Source organism: Hemiscyllium ocellatum, chromosome 30 (assembly GCF_020745735.1).
Source record: "Hemiscyllium ocellatum isolate sHemOce1 chromosome 30, sHemOce1.pat.X.cur, whole genome shotgun sequence".
Lineage (NCBI taxonomy): Eukaryota > Metazoa > Chordata > Chondrichthyes > Orectolobiformes > Hemiscylliidae > Hemiscyllium > Hemiscyllium ocellatum.
Window position 1 is genome coordinate 7,394,890 of NC_083430.1, and position 23,542 is coordinate 7,418,431.

Genomic DNA, 23,542 nt, shown 5'->3' on the forward strand with positions numbered 1-23,542 from the left:
TGTATCTGACACCACTACCACTCCCAGTAGTGTATTCCACACACTGACCACTCTCTGTGTAAAGAACCTACCTCTGACATCTCCCCTATTCCTTCCTCCAATCACCTTAAATAATGCCCCTTGTGTTAGCCATTTCTACCCTGGGAAAAAGTCTGACTATTCCCTCTACCTATGCCTCTCATCATCCTGTATACCTTCATCAAGTCACCTCTCATCCTTCTTCACTCCAATGAGAAAAGCTCTACCTACCTTAACCTTTCTTCATAAGGCATGCTGTTCAGTCCAGGCAGCATTCTAGTAAACCTCCACTGCACCCTCTTTCAAGCTTCCACGCCCTTCCAATAATGAGGCAACCAGAACTGCATACACTATTCCAAGTTTGGTCTAACCAGGGCTTTATACAGCTGCAGCATAACCTCTTAAATTCAATTCCCCCTGCTAATGAAAGCCATCACACATTCGCCTTATTAAAAAACCCTATCAACTTGGGTGGCAACTTTGAGGAATCTATGGACGAGGACCCCAAGATCCCTCTGTTTCTCCACACTGCCAAGAATCCTGCCTTTAATCCTGTATTCTGTATTCAAGTCTGACCTTCCAAACTGAATCACTTCATATTTTTCCAGGTTGAACTCCATCTGCCACTTATCAGCCGAGTTCTGCATCCTGTTAATGTCCTGCTGCAACCTGCTCTCCACACTATCCACCACTCCCAAACTTCATGTCATCAGCAAACTTACTAACCTGCCCTTCCACTTTCTCATCCAAATCATTTGTAAAAATCATAAAGGGCAAAGGTCCCAGAACAGAAATGCATTTTAATTGCTGCTATCATTTCTGCTTCCAGGTACCACTGCCTCTGTGTAACAAACTTTGCCTTGCACAGCTCCTTTACACACTTCCTCTCTCACCTTAAACCAATGCCTCCTAACATTTGACATGTCCACCCTGAGAAGAAGATTCCGACTTTCCACTCTGTCTATGCCTCTCATAATTTTACCTCCTTCGATTAGGTTGCACCTCAGTTTCTGATGCTACGGCATAAACAATTCAGGTATGTCCAACCTCTCCTTATAGCAAAGACCTTACATAGGGCAAGCCAGACAGAGGACAGCCAGGGAATTCCTAGAGGCATGGCATTCATCCACAAACTCCATCAACAAACACATCGACCTGGACCCAATATACCAACCACTACAGTGGACAGCTGAAGCGGCAAGGACAGACCACTATAAATACCGGAAGAAACATCAAAGAAGCGCTTCGCAAGAGGCTCCAAAGCACTGATGATGTCGCCTAGCCAGGGGACGAAACATTTGCAGCAAAAACTTCCAGCTCGGCGAACAGAACCACAACAACGAGCACCCGAGCTACAAATCTTCGCACAAACCTTGAAAGACATTACAATCAGGCAACATCCTGGTAAACGTCTTTTGCAACATATCCAAAGTCTCCGCTTTCTTCCTGTTGTGTGGTGACCAGAAGTGACGCAATATTTCAAATGTGGTCTGAATTAAAGATTTGTGCAGATGCAATGTAACTCAATGGCCCAACCAATAAAGCCAAGCTTGCTGTATGCCTTCTTCACCACCTTATCCACTTGTGTTTTCAATTTCATGGAGGTATAGACTTACACTCGAAGGTCCTTATGAATATCAGTGTTCCTAAGGGTCCTGTTATTTACTATATACTTCCTTCTTACATTTGACCTCCCAAAATGCATTACATAACATTACCCAGATTTCACTCTATCTGCCATTTCTTTATCCAACCTGTACACTGAGCTATATCCTGCAACCTTTCCTGCTCTACAACCTTCGTCTCTATCCACAACTCCTCCAAATTTCATGCAGTCTGCAAACTTACTAATCAGACCACCTACATTTCCATCCAAACCATTCATATGTATTAGAAACAACAGAGGTCACTGCACTGACCCTTGGAGAACACCACTGGTCACAGACCTATAGTCAGAAACAACATTTTTTGCCAAAATGGACAAATTCACGCTTTCCCAAATTGTAGATCTTTGTGGATTCACTTTATCTCTCTATATCCTTTGTTTTTCTCTTTATATATGGCTCCACTTCCCTAACTAACTTCCTGTCATGAGCAAATTTTGTTCCAATACCTTTGACCTCTTCATTGAAATTATTTAAATGGTCCTTTCATTCCTCCTAATTCCTTGTTAATATTGGTCCTGCTTCCTTTATATTATAGAGTTACATAGAACATTACAGCGCAGTACAGGCCCTTCAGCCCTCGATGTTGCGCCGACCTGTCATACCAATCTGAAGCTCATCTAACCTACATGTGCCTTGTCTGATTTCATTTTCCTAAACCTTACATATGTTTTATTTATCTTTTTGACTAAATTTTCAATCCCTCTTATCATTCAGAATTCCTGAATCTTTCTATTCTTACCTTTCATCCTCACAGAACATGCTAGTCATGAACTCTGATCAACTGGTCTTTAAAGACTCCGACATGCCAAAATTGGATTTATCCGGAAATAGCCACACTCTATCTAATTTCTCTTATTCTTGCCTAATAGGATTGTAATTATTCATCCCCCAACTTAGCACTTTCACTCAAGGATCAGCTTTATGATTATCAAAAACAACTTTAAAGCATGATAGCTGTTCCCAAAATGCTCCCCCACTGAAACTTTGATCACCTGCCCAAGCTCATTCCCCAATACTAGGTCTACTATGGCCCTTACCCTAGCTGGACTATTTACATTTTGTATCAAGAATCCTTCAGGATGCACCAACAAAATGTGCCCATAAGCCCCTGGCAGTAAGGGAGTCCCAGTCAATATTGGGAAGTTAAAATCACTCACTGCAACAATGCTGTTGCTTTTACATCTTTCCATGATCTGTGTAGATATGTGTAGACATATCTGTTTCTCTAACTCCTGCTGGCTATAGGAAGGCCTATAGTAAAACCCCATCACAGTGCATGCAACTTCTTTATTCCTGTGTTACAGCCAAAGTAGCATTGCTGAATGAGTCCTCTAAGTTTGGATGGAAATGTAGGTGGTCTAATTAGTAAGTTTCCAGACGACATGAAAATTGGAGGAGTTGTGGATATGTTAATGCAGCTGTGGCATCTCCTTAATCATTAATGCAACAGCCAACCCACCCTTTTACATCCCTCTGTACCACCCCTGAAACATCAAAACCCTGGAATGCTGAGTTGTCAGACCTGCTCTTCTCTCAATTTCTGTAATGGCTTCAACATTATAGTTCCATGTACTAATCCATGTTCTAAGCTTACCTGCCTCACCTGTTAAATTCATTAAAATAAATATACTTAAGACCTGTTCATTAACCTGCCCTTGCTGTTCTTCCTAGGAGGCTTACTTGACTTAACCTCTACCTTTTCCTCAATCACTCCACAAGCCAACCTATTAGTTTAAACCTTCCTGAGTGGTACGAGTAAACTTCCTCTGATAGTGGAAAAGTCAGTGATGGTAACCCCACTGAATGTTAAAGAGTGGTAGTTATATTTTCTCATTGCCTGGCATTTGTGTGGTGTGAATGTTAATTGCCACTTTGCATATTTTAATTAAGTTACTACTCACTATTCTAAAATCCAAAGGATACAGGCCTAGCCTATTTAATCATTCCTCAATCTCCTTATGCCAGGTATTAGGCTAGTAAGTTTTCTTTGAATTGCTTCCACATATTAATATCCTTCCGTAAGTATGGTGACCATTATTGGATACAGTACTCCAGACGTAATCTCACCAATGCCCTGTATAACTGAAGCCTACGCATGCAATAGCACATAACATTTCATTAGCCTTCCTGATTCCTTGCTGTTCCTACATACTAACCTTGTGCAAATCATGCACTAGGACACCCAATCCAATTTGCATATCAGAGCTTCACAACCTCTCACCATTTAGACAATATGCTTTATTTTATTCTTTTTGCCAAGATGTACAACTTCACACTTTGCCACATTGTACACCTTTTGTCTGATCTTTGCACACTCACTTAATCTATCTATATCCTTTTTACATCTCTTTAAATAGTGCTCTTTATGTCCACTTCTTGCCATGAGCAAATTGTGTTACAATACCTTTGATCACTTCATCAAAATTATTTAAATAAATTGCAAACGGCTGAGCAAGCCATCTATGACATCTTGCCAGACAGAAACTCTTTGCTTCCTGTGAGTCAGCTAATCTTCTATTCATATTAATATTATCCTAACATTTGATGTGGCATGTTGTTAAATGCCTCTTGGAAATCCATGTGGATAAGGGTAAATTGTTAGAGTGGCAGAACTGAACTTTAGTAATCAAATGAGCATCATCGTGGAAGCTATAACAGTTGTGGACCCTAAGAAATATAACCGAAGAACTGTAACTGAAACTTCAAAAACATCTCTATCAAATAAGTCCTCAATTTTTGAGAGTAGTCTATTTATAATTTAGATATTTTTATAATAATTTTCATATTAATAATACACATTTTAATTACTTAAAATAAGTAGAAACCACAAACAGAATATATAGAGACCATACAAATAAAAAAGACCAATCAAAAATACATTTAAACTACATAAGTAACTGATATAATCACACAGATATGGTTTCTACCATTGCAAATAAACTAACGACACAACATTTGAATTGAACCAGTCCATAATGATTATAATTTCATTGAACATTCACAAACGTAATCCAAGATTTTACATTCCTAACTATCAAATTTCACTGAGACATAAAGTAATGTTAACCATTATAACAGGTATAATGTTAATACCTGTGTATTTAAAAAAAATCAATAAAATCATTGTGTACTATTTATATTTTTAGAATGGCTCTTTATAAAATTATGCTAATCAGACAATTTGTGATACAAAAAAGATGTTACACTGATAGATTTCTTTTTGAGAAATGACTGAATGCAAAATTAAGCAGAAAAAAGTAAAATACTGCAGTAGCTAAAAGACATAAATCTAAAAGATAAACAAAAAAAAAAGTCAACCTGGAGCATTGGTGGAGAAGAAAAAAAGTATCATGTTTCAGGTCAGAACTCCTTCATCAACATTGAAAAATATTACAGCACAAACAGGTTTCAACCCAGTACAGGATCAGGAAAAAAAAGGTGCAGGATTGGGAAGTCAACACAAAAATGGAAGTGAGTTAAATGACCCCTAAAGAGTACCATAACAAATCAAATACAGAAACAAAAGATGGTCAAGAAACAAGGTTAAAAATGGCAACAGCAGAATAGGGAGCAACAGATGGTGTTCAAAATCAACTGGGAACAATCATTACAATCTCAACAGGTTGAACTCAGTGTTGAGTGCAAATAGCTATAAAATGGTCAGTTGAGATGAGGTGCTTCCATTGAACTTCACTGGAATAGTGTCAGAGGCTAAGGATAGAGAAGCCAGAGTAAATTGGATTACAGAAATAAAACTGGAAGCTTGGAGTCACATGTAAAATTAAACTTAGGGATCAACGAGACGATCACCTAAACCGTTTGCTCTCTGCAGCGGACAGCAGACTACATTTTAGAACTACATATAATGGCTCGGGTAGGAAGCACAATCTTCTTGAGCAGAGCTGTGAGACATAAGATTAATACATTCAAGGACACTGTCAGCCAAAATGAAGAGAAATCTTTCAATTGAGAAAAAAGGAAGACATGCTGGATTTGCTCATGTGAAAGGTGACACTGTCAGTATTGATGTCACAGAACCTGAGAAATGGAATGATGGATGTAGTTGGAAGGTTCATTTTCAGGTATTTTGTCACTATACTAGGTAACATCTTCAGTGATCCTCTGAATGAAGTTTCATGGAGCAAATCGATATCCAGAACCTCAACCTGAGCTAGTAATCATCTCAAAACTCGCGAAAATGGAATAATGAAATGGAATCCTGACAAAATGAGGCCCAGAACAACAGCTCATACCATGAAATGCAGATAGAGAATGCAAGAAAAGGTAAGGGAAGAGATGGGGATATATCGTTTATGATGAAAATTTAAAGCAAATTTGATAGTGTTAACAGTTTGGGCTGAGAACAGAAACTGGGACTGATAGAACTGTATCAGCAAAGAAGAGGTGAGAGAGAGGACCTGATGAGGACTGGACAAAGGACAACCCTTCTATCCGAGAAAGAATCCCAGAAGAAAGTCAGACATGGTTAGAAAAGTGAAAGGGATCAAAGAAGATATTGCATAATGCAAGAGCAAGTTCAGCTAGGAAGAGGAAATAGACGAGGGGTGGAGCCACCTGGCCTTGCAAAGAAAATTATGGACCTGCAGAAGATCCTGGCAATTGATAGAGATTATGATGGATTAGTCATCCAGTTTTTGAAACCAATTATAACTAGGAAGCTGACTTGGTATGCATATATCAGAAGAGACAAGACAAAGGGAAAAACAAATCATCAAAACAGTTAGAAATATGTTTCATGCAAGTAAGAACAATAGCAACTATGAGTCTACCATTGCAATTCATGAGAATTCATCACTATACTTGCATGACTTAAGATGCAGCAACGTTCCCTACGTTGTACACACCCTTGGAAATCCCACAAATGACAGGGTGCTTTTCGTCATGATTTGCCTGCTTTTATATTATTGTCTCCAAGATAACAATATTAGTTTGGCTGGTATTAGTAGCACAGTGAAATCCACCTTTGACCAACCTTTGACCCATAAGCTGCTAACTCTACATAGTTCTCCAATAACTTGTGTCTATTAAATTCAATTTGTCTGGGAAGTGATTTGTGAATTGCCAAGCATTTTTTTAATAAAGCAAACTCCTGTTTGCTGTTACGGAATTCTCATCCCTGGCACTAGATGTCACGGAGAACTGCATTCCATGTCGGCATCAGGTGATCAGTCAGCTCATTCATTTTCTCATGAAGAGCTTCGTGAAAGTACTGTGAAGTTATTGTGCTACCTGGAGTTTGAAAATCTATGCTTCATGTATTTACCCCTCAATGTGCCAACATCGTTCATCATCAAAGTGACAGTGCAGAGAGCGGACAGAATCATTGTTCAAGGCACTTTCCAATTGCATTGCGCAAGTAGAGAATGGAAAAGGATAACAAGGATCACAGTTTGTATGGACAGCATCAGCATTGAGCTTTGTCTGGTCATCAGATTTCCCCAAACGTCCTCCTAGAACCTCCATGACCCCTTTACATCCGACAACCACAACTTACAGTTTTCATTCATCACCACAATGTGGACGCCCACCACACTGAATATAGAAAGTTAGAAAGTAGGAGCAAGTAGGTCTTTTAGCCCTTCAAGCCCGCTCTACCATTCAATATGATTAAGGCTGATCATCTATTTCAGAGCCATATTTCCACTTTATCCCCACACTCCTTGACGCCTTTAAAATCTGAAAAAAAACTCTTATTCTTCAATATATTCAGTTACTTAGTGACCACAGTCTGCTGTCGTGGAGTATTTCAGAGGTTCATTTTGAGTGAAAAAATTGGCGATGTTCACTGATGATTGGACAATGCATCTGCAATTCCTCAGATACTCAAGCACTCCATGCACAATGCAGCTAAAAATGGATTATATCTAGGTTTTAGCTGACAAGTACAGGTAACACAAGTGTCAGGCGATGACCATCTCCTAGAGAAGAAGATCTAATCAATTTCCCTTGGCATTCAATGACATTACCATCACTGAATCCCCCACTATCAACATCTTAGGGGTTATCATTGAGCATAAACTAAACCAGAACAGCCATATAAGTACTGTGGCTACAAGACCAGGTCAGAGGCTAGGAATTATGCAGGGTCCTAAATCACCTCCTGACTTCTCAAAGCCCATCCACAATATACACAGCACGTGGAGAACAAGAGTACAATTACCCACTGACCTGCATGATTACAGCTCCAACTACACTCAAGAAACTCAAGACCAGCCAGGTCAAAACAGCACACTTGATTGGCACCACAACTGCAAAAACATCCTCCATCACTGATGCTCAGTAGCAGAAGCGTGTACCATCTACAAAATGCACTTCAGAAATTCACCGATTCCTTAGACAGTACCTTCTAGAAGGACGATGTAGCATGTATACAAAAACATCATCACCTGGAAATTCTCCTTCAAGCCACTTACTACCCTGATTTGGAAATATATCACCATTACCACAATATTGTTAAGCCAAACTTCTGAAACACTCTTAACCACATGTAGATCTACCTAAAACAAAGGACCTGCTTGGGCTCAAGGAGGAAGCTCACCACCACCATTTCAGATGTGTAATAAATGCTGATTGAGCCAGCAATGCCCATATCCATGAATGAATATTAAAAAAAACCTGATATAGCACATAACCATAGTAAGACAGTATATAAAGAAGGATTTGGAAAAGGAGTTTATCTCTCTACAGGGTAGGGTTGTATGGTCAGTCACTGTAAAGATGCACCCAAAGGTCTGTCCACTTGACAAATCCTGACACTGACAGTAGCTCACAGGGCTGCAAAGCAACCAGTTAAATTGAGTATAGGGGTTGGGACGTTATGTTACAGTTGTATAAGTCATTGGTGAGGCTGCACTTGGGAGTATTATGTACAGTTCTGGTCACCCTGTTATGGAGAAGATATCGTTAAACAGGAAAGAGTGCAAAGAAGATTTACGAGCATGTTGCCCGGACTAATAGGCCTGATTTTTAATGGCCAGGGCAGGAATTTATTCCTTGGAATGTTGGAGAATCAGAGGTGTCCTCATTGAAGTGTATAAAATCATGAGGGGCATAGACAGGATGAATGCATATAGTTTTTTCCCCAGGGATGGGGAATTGAAAACTAAAGTGGACAGGTTTAAGGTGAGGGTGAAAGATTTAAGGGCCTGAGGGACAACTTCTTCATGCAGAGAGTGGTGTATATATGGAATAGGCTGACAGAGGAAGTGGTTGAGGCAGGCTGCTTGATTGACATCACATCCACAAAGCAACTTCCCAGCTCAGCGAACATTCTCACAACTATAACGGGCACCTGAGCTACACAAATCTTTACGCAAACCTTGCATATGGTAAGTGAAACTAGCCGAGTGGGCACCTTGATCAGCATGGAGAGTTTGAGCTGAAGAACTTGTTTTCATGCTGTATTACTCTATGACTCTAAGTGTGAGTATGCACTATTGCTAAGTGCTTTACTGAAAAGATACCACAGTTATTGGAATGTTGTGTATGCTGTTGTGTGATATCAATATCAAGGGGCCAACTGGTCTACCCATGCTCATACTCCTTATGCTCCCATGAAGAAATCTGACTATAAGATTAGGTTTGGAAAAACTGGAGCTATTTGCCATATGATCTGTGTAAGGGGAAAATATCTGGTCAAAGTAATGAATATGAAGGCAAAGGCTGCAAAAGAAGAATTCAGCATTGCAATATTCTTGAAATTTAATAAACCAGGACATAAGGGATTGAAGTGCAGGCATTTGCTGAAGACTATGAGGGTCAGAGAGGGGAATATCAAAGGGAGTAGTGAATTATGGCTAGGGTGAGATTAGAAGGAATGATTGTGTCAAAAGAAAGTGAACAGGAAGAGAAATCCAAAGAGGCCTTGGTATCTGAGTTGTTGAAGCTCTTTGAAGTTTGAGTCCCTTAAAACCGGAAAAGAAGAGTAAAGTTTGTTAAACTGCTGCATGATGCAAAGGATGAAACAGATCTACAGCCCAGGATACTGTTGAAAGAGATTGAGTTATAGTGCTGAAGAGAGAAATAGAGAGCTAAATTAAATAGGTTGCAGACATCAGAATGTCTACTAGTCTTATGGTCCAGGTTTAATACGCCATCAAGTATCCTGCTGCAATGAGAAATAAGTAGAAAAAAATCCATCTTGATCCACTTTCCAAATAATAATCATTCATGCAGCAAGTAACAGGATGAACAAGATGAATACTCCCCACTTGCCTGAATAAGTGCAGCTCCAACAAAATGCAAGAAGCTTGACATCATCCAGGACAAAGCAACCTGCTTGATTGACACCACATCCACAAACATTCAAACCCTGCACCATCGATGCACAGTAACAACAGTGCATACTATCTATAAGATGCAGAGCAGAAATTCACCATCTTTATACAGCACCTTCCAAACCCATGACCACTTCCATCTGGAAGGACAATGGTGGCAGATACATGGGAACATCACCACTGCAGGTTCCCTCAAAGCCATTCACCAGACTTGGAATTATATCACCATTCCTTCACTGTACCTGGATCAAAATCCTAGAATATCCTCCTTAATATCATTGTAGATCTATCTAGAGTACATGGATTGCAGCTGTTCACGCAGCTTTTTCTCAAGGGCAACTAGGAATAGAAAATGAATGCTGGCTAGCCTGCCACATCCACGTTCCATTAGGAAATTAAATAAAAGGAGAAGCTTTGGGGAAAAACTGTGTCCTGAAAATTTGTACTTTTATGTAGAATTTGCCATTACAGTAAACATTGGCTTCCCAATCATTTATTTCAAAAATAGAAAGATGCGAAGGCTATTCCATAAATGTTATCCATAGAATCCCTGAAGTGTGGAAACAGGCCATTCTGCCTAACAAGGACACCAACCCTCCAAAAAGCACCTCACACAGACTCATTCTTCTTTCCTATCCCTGTAACCCTGCATTCCCCATATCTATTGCACCTAACCTACACATCCCTGAACACGATGGGTAATGTAGCATGGCCAATCTACCTAATTTGCACATCTTTGGACTGTGGGAGGAAATCAGAGCACCCAGCGGAAACATACACACACAGGGAAGAATGTGCAAACCACACAGACAGTTGCCTGAGAGTGGAACTGAACCCGGGTCCCTGGTGCTGAGAGGCAGCAGTGATAACTTGGTGAACCACAGTGCTACACTTTTTTGGTACATATTTCAATCAGCATTCAGCCTCTCGAACCTGCTTACCATTCTAGATCAAGGATGATCATCTACCTCAGCACCATATTTCTGTGCTATTCCCATATCCATTGATGGCATTAGAAACTACATAATTATATAATCTAGGTATGGCAATGCCTTGATCTAGGATGCCTCCAAACTTTCCATTTGAATTACCAGCAGAAGATGTTTTATTCATGAGTACACATCACACACAGATTTTCAGCTGGAGGACATCATCGCATTGATTTCCCCACCCCTTTTCTCATAAAAGTTCCACTCCAGTTATGAGAATCACAGTCATCCCAGGCATAAAAGCTCCCCAGAAGAATGTTTTCTTTTCAATTAGGAATGGCAGTGAGAATTTAATCAATGTTGGAACTGAACTTTTCCTTAATGATTTCATTGAAGTCAAGGGTCAAAGTACAAGTATTGATGATGACAGCATACTGAACTTGTAAGTGAAATTTGAGACAACTAGAGACTTCTGATAGCAGGATCAAAAATTGTTTTGGATAATCATACAGCTAATACCGTGACTGCTGCTCATACTGGCATTATCACATCTCCACTTATGCTCTCCTTCACTTGCATTCCTTTTAGTTTCACTTCAGATGAAGTCATGCCTGTTGGCTAACCTTGCAACAGTGTGCACTCAATTCATTTCCCATCACCCCAGTTCATTCACTATCCCCAACTGGACAGTGGTCCTGGAGGCAGTATCCTAATAGTCATCTCCTAGAAAATTGACCTGAAAGATACACTGTTTTCATGGCACAATGTCCAGAAACATTCTACTTTGGAAAATTCAGCCCCTGCTTCTCTCTCTCCATTGGTGCTGCCTGCGCTGGTGAAAATTTCCAGCATTTTCAGTTTTTAATTCAGATTTTCATCATTCACAGCATTTCACTTTTATATTGTATTGTATTCAGGCACACAGGTTTAAATGTGATCATAGTTCAAGTAAAATTCTTGTTATGACATTCTAACTTGCGTTTTCTTCTATCCTAACGTATTCAATGCTGGTGATGGCCATCACTGTGTGCAACATGTCAAATTGATAAAAAGAAAATATAAAAATTGTTACCATCAAATTTTTAAAAAGTCTTTTTCTGAGGAATTGGCTGGGATCCAAGATAGAGATGTCTTGTTAGGATCGCGTTTGCTGGGCTCTGTGCTGCAATACCGACCCGACAGAGTCAGAACCCATCCCAAACACTTTGCTGAGAGTAAAAACACAGTAAAAGGAGATAGAAACCTGAAAGAATTTATTTACCTGTGTCCTTGCAGCTGGAAAGTGCCAAAGAAAGGAGAATGCTCGCCTGGGGCCGGGGCCGGTACATCCCTCTGAAGCAGCTGGCTTGCTTACTCACCAGACCCTGGTTGAGGAACCGGTCAAATCTCGTGAGGTCTTGGGAAGCAGATCAGGGAAAAATTGAAGAGAAGTTGGCTTCTGCAAGAGTTGGGAAAAAGGACCGATGAGCTTGAGCGCCGCGATGCAGGGGTAGAGGCAGAGACTGAGTCCTCCAAGAACCAGACTGAAGCCCCGGAAAGACAAGTCCGTCGTCTGTTGGAGCTGTAGCCAATCTTGAAAACGGGGCAGAAGAAAGAACTTGCACATTGCTGGCATACTAGAGGGGAGGGAAGGTAGAGTTCTTCGAGAAGTGATTCCTGGAGTTCCTTGGTTTAGAGGTTAAGAAGGAAAAGATAACAATTGAAAGAGTCCACCGGATTGTGGCATGAAAGCCAGATGGAGATCAGCGCCCATGCCCTGTCTTGGTAAGGTTCCATTATCATAAAGACGAGCAGAAAGTCATGGAAGCCACTAAAGTCCAGGGGAGGGACCCGAGGGTGTTAGTATGTGGCAGTTCCAGAGTCATATTTTTTCAAGACTTCTAGACGGCAGTGGTCTGGAAAAGGAAATCCTATGGTGGCGTCAGGAGGAGATTGAGAGAGCTTGAGATGCAGTATTCTTTAAGATATCCAGCGGTGCTTCAGATCAATCATAATGGATCCATACATTTGTTCAACTTGCCAGAGAAAGCGAAGAACTTTATGGACATGTTGACTTACATCAAATGGCCGAATAAGTGCAGAGGACAGAGCTGTTCTGGTTTGCTTTTCTTTAAAAAGGGCTTGGTGGAATTTCCTTTCTGGTAATAAGTTACATGAAATGATGTCTGGGATGGATAGAGTAGTTATCTTTAATTTCCAAGTTGTGTTAAGGGATGGGTGACATATTTATTTTTAGTTTACTCGTCTATAGTACTAACCTTACTCTTGGGTGTTTTTTTTTTCTCTACCGGGTGGTCAGTGTATGTGGCATGACACTAGCTGATAGGAGTTCAGAAGGTGATTGGGACGGTTAGTAGGATTGTAGGATGTGTAGGTATCCCTTTGAATGGGGGTGGTAAATTCCTCCAATCAGTGCCTTTGGCAATTTTTTTGTTTGATGTGCATAGTTTTTGTAAGTTTTGTAGATTTGTTGACTGTAGTTATTTTAGTCTGAGTAGTTTTTGGGTTTTGTGGATCCTTTTGCAGTGATCTGTAGTTTGGGTTCTTCCTGTTTGGAGGCTGGATGGTGCTATAGAAGGTTATGGCAAAGGATGTGTTTAAGTGGTGTACCTGGAATATTAAGGGGAGTCATTCACTTATCAAGTGGAAGAAGGTACTTTCCGGCCTCAAAAGGGAAAGGGAAAATGTTGTGTTACTATAAGAAACACACTTGGATGATGCAGAGCATTTGGAGCTGCAACAGAATGGGTATGACCGGGTTTATTTTTCATCTTTCATTTCGAGGAGTAAATGGGTGGCCATTTTAGTGAGGAAGAATCTCCCATTTAAGTTATTAGAGTGCATTAAAGACACACAGAAGATTGGTAATCGTAAAAGCTTTGATACATGGGGAGGAATATGGGATCTTAAATGTTTACTGTCTCAACGCACTTTCTAGACTGGTTCACCTTACATCTCAACATATCATCGTAGGAGGGGGTTTCAATTGTCTCGTAGACTCTGCAGTAGACAGACTGCCCAAGGGCCAGCTGATATCTTCTTTGTGATATAAACAATTAAGGGATTTTTGTGCTGAATTGGGATTGGTAGATATTTGGTGGCACCTTCACCCTAGTGGCAGGGACTTCACATTCCTTTCAAATCCACATAAATGCCAAACCAGGATTTATCTTTTTGTGACCCACGCAGTACATCTGGGCTCAGTGGCATCATGTACAACTGTCAATATCATTACTTCCAATCATACTCCAGTGTATGTAATGGTTAAGAGTAAGGATTCGGTGCTAGGCTCAAGGCATGGGCGACTGCACCTCAAGAATAGCAGGTTTCTTGAATTCTTTCCTATTGAGTTCAGGGCTTTTTTTAGATATTAATTCAGGCTTGGCCAGTAGTCCATCCATTCTTTTGGAAACAACTAAAGTCTATGCTAGGGGTTGGTTATTTCCTATTCAGCCAGTAAGAAGCAACAGATGGGTGAGCAGCAACACTTACTCAAGACGCTTCTGAAAGTAGCTGAAAAGGCATATTTTGACAGGCCCTTGCTGGTTAAACTGCACAGCAGCACGGCGCTTCAGTCTACGCTGAACTTCATGCTCACACAGACAGCCAAGAGGGAGCATACATTCGCAAGTCAAAGGCAGTTTGAGCATGGGGCTAAGCCGGACAAGTACCTAGCGTACCTTGCTAGGAAAAGGAGTGCCCCCCCCAGGCCATTACCTCAGAGAGGACACTGGAAATTTGACCTACGATTCTAAAAGGATTAATGCAGCATCCAGAAATTTTACTCTGAATTATACCAATCTGAAAGCTGTGACGGGTTAGGATGGAGTTAGGATTCTTAAAAATCCTTTTTAAGAATTTGGACTTTCCAGTAGTGACCCCTTAACAAGAGTCTGTCCTCAATGCCCCATTGTCAGAGCAAGAGGTGCAGGAGGCTGTAAAGCAGCTCCATAATGGGAAGACGCAAGGTCCTGATGGGCTACCCAGTGAGTTCTTTAAGGAATTTATAAGTATATGGTCAGAGCCGATGCTTAGTATGTTTAATGATTCACAGAGTTGAGACCATCTCCCACCATCTCTAAAAGAGGCGAACATGTGTCTCATCCTTAAAAAAAAAAGGAAAGCCCCAGAGAACTGTGCATCCTATAGACCCACTTTGCTCCTGAATGTCAACTTCAAATTCCTGCCCAAGACTCTGGCATTAAGGCTAGAAACTATACTGCCCTCCATCATTAAGGAGGACAAGACGGGGTTCATAAAAGGTCACAGATCGATGGATAATGTCAGGAGATTACTTAACATGATCCAGGTATGTTAACAGTGATTGGTACAGGGATTGGTGATCTCCTTAGATGTGGAAAAGGCACTTAACAGGGTCAAGCGGCTATATCATTTTCATACTTTGAAGCAGTTTGGCCTGGGACAGACCTTTATCAGGTGCGTGGAGGTTTTGTATATTGATCCACTTGCTGAGGTCCTCACCGATGGTGGACGGTCAAGCAATTTTAATATTTGTAGGGGCAGTTGACAGGGCTGTCCCTTATCACCATTGCTTTTTATATTAGTGATCAAACCACTGGTGGAAGCAATACGCAGGGATCGCAATATAGCCGCTCCACAAGTGGGGACGAAGTCATATAATATCGTACTGTATGCGGATGATAATCTTGTCTTCTTATCAAACCCAACAGTCTCAGTGCCACACAAGATGCAATGCATCAATTTATTTGGTGGTTTCTTGGGTTACAGGATCAATTTTACGAAGTCAGAGGCCATGCACATGGGTGGTCTCCCGAGAGTGCCTGATCCTGAGGGAGGATCTTGGTTCCCCTCTAGATGGTTGCAGGAGGGCTTTCTCTACTTAGATATATTTATTACTCCCATTTTTGATCAGCTATTTAAAGCCAACTTTGCCCATTTATTCGACAGAATCAAGTAGGACCTTCATAGTTGGGAGGTGCTTCCTCCAATCTCTTGGTTAGGTTGGATAGCCCTCATTAAAATGAACATTCTGTCCCGCCTGTTGTATCCTGTGCAAATGCTTCCTCTGCTTTTTACTAAGCAAATATTCAGAAGACTGAACGGCTGGTTTAGTTCTTTTGTCTGGTATCACACACGGCCCCTAATTACATTGACTAAATTGCCTTGCAGACTGAGAGGAGTGGGCCTCCAAGATATCAAAAACTATCAGTTAAGCTCAGTGTTATCTTACGTAAATGATTGGGGCGGGGGGGGGGGGGGGGGGGGGAATCCCTCACTCACTTTGGTTGGACATCGAAGCATCTCAGGCAAGATGCCCCCTTAGTAGCCTTCTGTTCTTAGACAAAGAGAGGACAATTAAGGAGTTTGGTCACAGCCCCAAGCCATCAATACTGTCAATACTGCATGGAGGACAATTCATCAGGGTGAGGGCAATATTGCTAAAGCATCATTTTTGACAACCATAAATGGTATACCAGGCTTTCAGCCAGGGATAATGGAGTCTGGGTTTAAACTATGGGCAGCAGGGGACACATCGTGCTTATTCAAAGGAGACATACTGATGCCTTTTGACCAGTTGGCTCGGAAATATAAATTGCCCACTGGCGACCTCTTTCATTTCTTACAAATTAGAAATTTCATACAAAAAGAGACCGCACTTTTAACTGATCCTTATAGGTCCGACAAGGAGAAGAGGATGTTGAGTGCTAATGATACATTATCAGTTAGCAATGATTATCATCTATTGAGAGAGGGTCCCTCAGATGAGACCAAATGCTCTCTAAGATATGGAGAGGGAGGTGGACATTGAGATCACTTCTGAAATATGGGAGGATACCTGGGAGGTTGCGAGAAGAATCTTGATTTGCAACAGGATCACGACTTGCACCCTTGGACTTCCTTACGAGTATGGTGCACTATAAAACTGAAAATTTCTAAAAGGCATGGTGGCCCTTTTTTGACTATCTGGGTACAGATTTGTCTGTCATACTAATAAAGCCTTTATATAGCCATGGCAATTCTATGTAATAGATTTAGTATCCAGAGGGGAGGGACTATGAACATATGAATGTGTGTAAACTTACCTGCTCGATGATTGAGCGCTATTGCTTTGTTTTGCTGAGCTGTGTTAAGGGTATTATCATTATTATTATTGTTATGATTTTCTTATTTAGTTTAGTTATGAGTTATTATTTATTTATGTAATTAGTGGGTATGTTTTTTAATATTGGTTTGAATTATTTGGTTTTATATTTGTTGTAATATTCAAAAGAAAAAAATTCTTTTTTTAATAAAAATATATTCTTTTTCTGTACCTATTGTACTTTACTATCTATCATAATTTGAGTGTTGCATTTTGCTAAAGTATAAGCTGAAAATGTGTTGCTGGTTAAAGCACAGCAGGTTAGGCAGCATCCAAGGAACAGGAAATTCGACGTTTTGGGCCAGAGCCCTTCGGAAGAGAGCTTCTTCAAGGAAGGCATCCTTGCAAGAGGATTCGCAGTAGGTTAAAATCTTCGAGTAAAAAGTGAGGTCTGCAGATGCTGGAGATCAGAGCTGAAAATGTGTTGCTGGTTAAAGCAACAGAAGGGCTCTGGCCCGAAACATCGAATTTCCTGTTCCTTGGATGCTGCTTAACCTGCTGTGCTTTAACCAGCAACACATTTTCAGCTCTGATCTCCAGCATCTGCAGACCTCACTTTTTACTGCTAAAGTATAAGGTCAGCCTTGAATTGTTAGATGGCTTAAGCATTCAAGTGCCCTGTTCCAACTCCTATTTCTTATGTTTTTTATGTTTTATGAAGTAAGTTGGTTGCATTGCTTTTAAGCCAACTTTTTTATGTCAGCATCATGTCTGCAAGTAATTTTATGCAACAAGCTGTCGACATTTAATCAAAATGCATGACACATAAGACAAAATCGCATGTAAATGGTGATGAAGAACTGTACCCCTAGAAAATCCGTGTTTCTTCAAACAACTACTGTGATGAAAGTAGTATTATATACCTATATTCTTAATTGGACTTTGAAATAGAGGTAGAAGGATTTTCATCACTTCTGTGAAGTTTGATACTAAGAAGTCAGAAAGACAGTCTGGAAAAGTGACCAGTATACTTCATTGTTAGGAAAGTACATGAGAAATCCTGTTGTGTTAATAAAATAGATATTTATAGTGGTGAATTTATGATAGGCAAAGTAATTAGACAAAGTTAGTAATTTTGTTTTGACTTCAAAGCAGGATAATATATATCCTTTTTTAAACTTAATTCAGAAGAATGAGAGTATAGGTCAGTACAAAGGAACCAATCACCTCAGTACATGTTTTCTAATCTGTGAAGTTCCTAAGTCAGGAGAGCTTGTGTAGAAGCCTTCAAGTTATTAGAACTGGAAAAAGGTTAGGTCTCAGAACTGTGAAAGGTTCATGCCCACAGAAATCATAACATTGCCTCTACAGTCCATGCCATGGAAAAGAAGTTCGAAGGAGTCACTTAATTAGAATCTTAAAGAGTTGAGATGCGAGATAACTTCTCTGGATTTGAGAGTCTGCAACAGATAGTATTGGGCAACAAATGGGAATTTTATTTTGATTTTTATGTGAAAATCTTTCTAATTTTTCTTTCTATTATAGATAGTAATCTGGCACGGGCTGGCAGAGGAGTGATAGTTTGGATCCCAGGGAAAGGATAATCATGTCAGGTTGAGGTGGGGGACATGGGACATAGTCATGGGTCCTACCCATATAAGGAGGCATGGCAGGTGTAGTTGAGATGTGTTTAGCAAGTTGGGGGTGCCAGCTTAATAGTCATTTAAGAGTTAGTCTAAGTTTTTAATTATCTAAATTCTAGGGTAACTGTTAACAAAAGCCAAATCCTCTGAATGTGTTATTAAGAATATTTATCAGAGGGTTCCGCTTTTGTTAACAGTTACCATAGAATTAATATTCTTTATTAAGAGTATTTATCAGAGGGTTCCGGATGCAGGGAAATCACCCATCAACATTTTCATTGCCTGGGCAATTCCAATAGTCTGTTACATCTGGTACTCAGCAGAGTCCCAGCACACTACTCAAGATAAATGACTCCATGGCTATCAGAATATCCAGGCCAAAGGTTTATTGAAAGAGCATCTGCAGTTTCAGTGATCAATTACCACAATAACCATATGCATATTAAATATTTGATATTTCAAGTCAGGATTCATTTTAGTATTTGTTCTGTAGTACAATCAGCTAGAATCAGAACACTAAATTTAATTAACCATGCTTATCCATTAACAGAGCTCTCCTTTAGTGACTATAGATTCGAAAAAACTCTTCGCAATGACAAGAAAGAATATTTAATGAAGAGACACTCATTGCATTGCACTACTTCTGGTAATGCTAGGCAGGAAATACCTTGATTCCCCAGGTAAAGACAGGTATATCGGTCTCAGCCTGCACTGTCTATGCTGCATTTTCTGTAATAAAACTGAAAAACACCCTGAGGACACAGGCAGCAAACCCATCGATGCTGACTGTCCTGGGAGGGGTTAATATGAGCACTGCAAGAATTGTGATTTGTGTGCAGATTTCTTCGCCCTCTGTACTTTTGACAATTCTCAGTTCACAAATTTATCTACAATAGTAACAAACATTTACTTCAAGTGAGGTAAGTTTGAAATAATTTTACCATTCATCTGTGCTAAATTAACAGAGGAATGATAATTCAACATATTAAGCTTTCCTTTGCTATTATTTCTAACAGCAGTTACAAGCAAAATCTAATCTTGGTGGTCAGTTAAATTAGCTTCAAAGACTGCATACAATGCTATGAATCAAAATTGTGTTATGTACTAAAGATACCTGGACATGTAGCTGAATTATTACAAACTCGTGTTTCTCTTAGAGGACCGCTGCACAGAGTTCCATAGGGGGATGCTACACAGGATCTTGTTCGAACCTGCGAACCCATACCACATGTGAGTGAGCACACACTCCATTGAGACCACTCTTCAGCAGCAGGATCTCCTGATAAAAGAAAAAGAAATCAAAGTTAGTATTCTAGTAACAGTACCAATCTAGTAAAATAATTCAGAGAGATTATTGTTGATCATCACTCAACAAAACATTCCACCATGTTTATTATTTTTCTTTGTGTGAATTCACTTCCACTAAAAAAAAGTGAAATACAAGGTTACTGTTCCAATCAGGAAACAGAAAAAAATATGAATTTTTTATAATTATTCTCAAAATTTAATATATAAAGGCTTTGAAATTATGCTGAAGCCAGGAACATGTGATATCTTTTTAATGTAGTTGTTTAACATTTTCAATCTTTTACTCTTTCCTGGTGTTGAACCGATTACTGCAGTTCTCAACCACACTATTCAACTGGCTTTCTCAACTCTATAGAACACTGGAGTCAGTTTTGAAGAAGGGTCACTGGACTTCTGCTCCACTTCATAGATGCTGCCAGTCCTGCTAAGTTTCTCCAGCAAGTTCTGCTTTTGTTTCGAGTTTTATCAGGAATAGTTAACATGGCTTTGTGAGGGGGGAGTTATGTGGATTCTTTTTGAGGAGATAACCAAGTGTATAGATGAGTGTAATATGGTTGATGTAGTCTATATGGATTTCTGTAAAGTCTTTGACAGGGTCCCACGTGGGAACCTGATAAATGAACATAAGGGAACAGATAACTTGGCAAGTTGGATCCAAAATTAGCTTAGACAGAGAGGAGTGGTAGAAGGTCATTTGTGAGATTGGAGGCTAGTGTCTAGTGGCATGCCACAAGGATGGATGCTGGGTCCCTAATTGTCGTTGATATAAACAATGTATATGAGAATGTAGGCGGGGTGGGGGAATAGCCGACAGAATTAATGGATGATCTAATAAGTTTTGGTCAGATGGGTGGATCAGTGGCAGATGGAATTGAACCCTGCTAAGCGTGAGGTGATGCACTTTGGAAGAAGTAACAAGACAAGGGAATGCGTAATGAATGGCAGTACATGAAAAGCTCAGAGGTACAGAGGGTACCCCATACTCATCTGGCACCCTACCTATCTGGTGCTCTGCCCCTTACTCATCTTGTATCTTAGCTGTGGCACCCTATTACCTCCCCAGCTGGCACTCTACCTTCTTTCCATCAGGTGTCCAATCCTTGGCACCTTTTCCTCTCCTCAAATAGGACCCTTTAAAATTGGCATCAAATTTAACTGGTACCCTACTTGCCTAGCACCCTTTGATATCACTCCCCATTAGAATGATAAGGACAGTAGATACATGGGAACACCACTACCTGCAAAGCCCCTCTAAGCCACTCACCATCCTGACTAGAAAATACATCACCATTGGTTCAATGTCACTGAGACAGAATTTCCTCCCGAACAGCATTATGGGTCTAACTACATCATATGGACTGCAATAGTTCAAGGTGACAACTCACCATTTCCTCCTTGGGTGCAACTAGAAATGGGCAATACAATATGGCCCAGCTACCAACAAATATGTTCCATGAATGAATAAAAATAAAAACATCCCCCCACCCACCCATCACCCTACCCTGTGAAAAAAGGAGTATTGTTTGCCTTCCTATGATACTTGCATGCTCTGAAAAGAAATCAACAGACTTGTTAAAAAAAACAGAAAGCTAGAATTACAATCCCCATGAGATTGCTGCTACTCAGAAAATCTGATCCATGATCTCCAATCTCTAAGCACATTAACCTTTTTATTGTACTCTACTTAAAATCTTTTGGAAAGACAAAAATACTTTGTTTAATTACTATTCTATCAATTACATCAATGTCTCAAACACAATTTCCTTTTTGTAAAACCCCACATTGACTGTATGACTTTATTGCATTTTTTTAAACTGTTCTCAGATTTACTTAATATATTCCAGCATTTTTCAAATGATTGATATCATGTTATCTAGCTTACGGTTCCCTGTTCTCTCTCTCCCCCTCCATATAAAGACAAAGAAAATATTTGTTCAGCATCTTTGCAATTTCCGTATTCTCCATGATAATTTCTCCTGTATCTGTCTCTAAGGCACTGAGTCTTAAAGTGTGCTGATGAGATTTATTGTGTTGGCAAGTGAAAATAGGTGGGGTGAGACCAGTAGGTAGTCCATGGGATATCTGCTCTACTTACATAGTGCATGCTCTGAAACATTTGAGAAATGTTGCTTTAAGAGACCAGCCTTTAAGTTAGCTAATATCCTCCTTTTATTAATATACATGTAAATCGCCTTAAAGACTGTCTTTACATTCCTGGCTACTTTAATTTCTCATTCTGTTTCTTTTCCTTGGTCACTTTGTAGCCACATCTCTGTAATAATGATTAGATCTAAACAATTTACCTCTTCTTGAGATACTAGTTCATCTATTTCTTTATGATACCCACCCCATTTAGATAAAGAGCCATTAATTTTATTTTTTCCATTTTTATTTCATGGACTATTAACTACTAATGCCTTTTAAGGAAAGAAATCTGTCTACTTGGCCTGATCTAACATACATCTGACTCCAGATCTATACTGTGGTTGACTTGTAAAATAAACTCCAAAATAGCCTGGTAAACTTGCCTTTCTTTAAAATATCATTTTTACTGATTCCCTTTTCCTGGTATGCAAAGTTCTGCCAATCGTAAAGACTTACTATTTGATCAGCTCAGTTCACTGGATGGCTGGTTTGCAATACACAGCAACACCAACAGCATGGGTTCAATTCCTGCACCAGCTGAGGTTATCATGAAGGATACTCCTTCTCAATCTCTCCCCTTGCCTCAGGCATGGTGACCCTCAGGTTGCCTTTTCTCTAATGAGAGAGCAGCCCTATGATCCAGTAGGACTAAGTCAACTTCATGTTTTACCTTTATTCTGGGCAATATTCAGCAAGAAACTTCTTTTAATCTTTATCAATCCTAAACTTCCCTTGTAAGCCATGGATATAAGTTCAAATTGCTCTCAAACTTAATATTGATTTCAATTGTGTTATTATTACTTTTTCCAACAGGATCGCTTACTATGATGTAACTAGTTAAACCTGCCTCACTGAGCCATACTAAAACTAAAACAGCTTCATCTCCAGATGGTCCCAGGAAGCTATCACAAAAGTGTTCAAAAGTTAATCTTGCAGGTTTCTGTAGCCAATTTGACTCATCTAATCTTGATGTAAATTAAGATCTTCCACCATAATTTTATTGCCTTTGTTACAGATATCAATTATTTATTGCTCAGTGCTATGATTAGAGGTAAATTAATTACTTCCACCAGCATTTAAGGCCTTTAATATTCCTTCATATTGTTTTTTACTTCCTGACCTTCTTGATGAGGTTCTTTCTTAATATTATGTGTAATGAAGCTGCTCCTTTAATGAGGTTAGGCTGTCTTGGTTTCTTTTTTAGACTGGGTGTAAAAGACACAGATTCCGAAAAGTTTAAGTTGAAAGGTTTTAGGGCCAATTTGATTATAGCTTACAGGTACTGCCTCAGGCAACATACTTTCTAGTTCTTGAAGAAAAAAAACACCTATACAATGAAAGAGAAGTGGCCAGTCCTCCTAACTCAGCCCTTCTCTGGATTGGTTTTTTAGCAATAGTGTTGGTAAAAGCTGCTGGAACCAAAGAAGCAGCTGATCCTCTCTTTGACTTCTTCTCTGTTAGACCCCGTGTT

The 23,542-nt window shown here is 39.8% G+C and overlaps 1 protein-coding gene across 1 annotated transcript in view; it reads right to left on the minus strand.

Annotated features, from left to right (window-relative positions):
* The window catches only part of LOC132830132 (adhesion G protein-coupled receptor B2-like), a 500,291-nt gene that overhangs the window by 459,081 nt on the left and 17,668 nt on the right, over window positions 1-23,542 (minus strand). Inside the window, exon 2 of the mRNA XM_060847634.1 lies at window positions 19,733-19,897. Coding sequence (XP_060703617.1) covers window positions 19,733-19,897 — 165 coding nt within the window. The remainder of the gene's footprint in view (window positions 1-19,732; window positions 19,898-23,542) is intronic.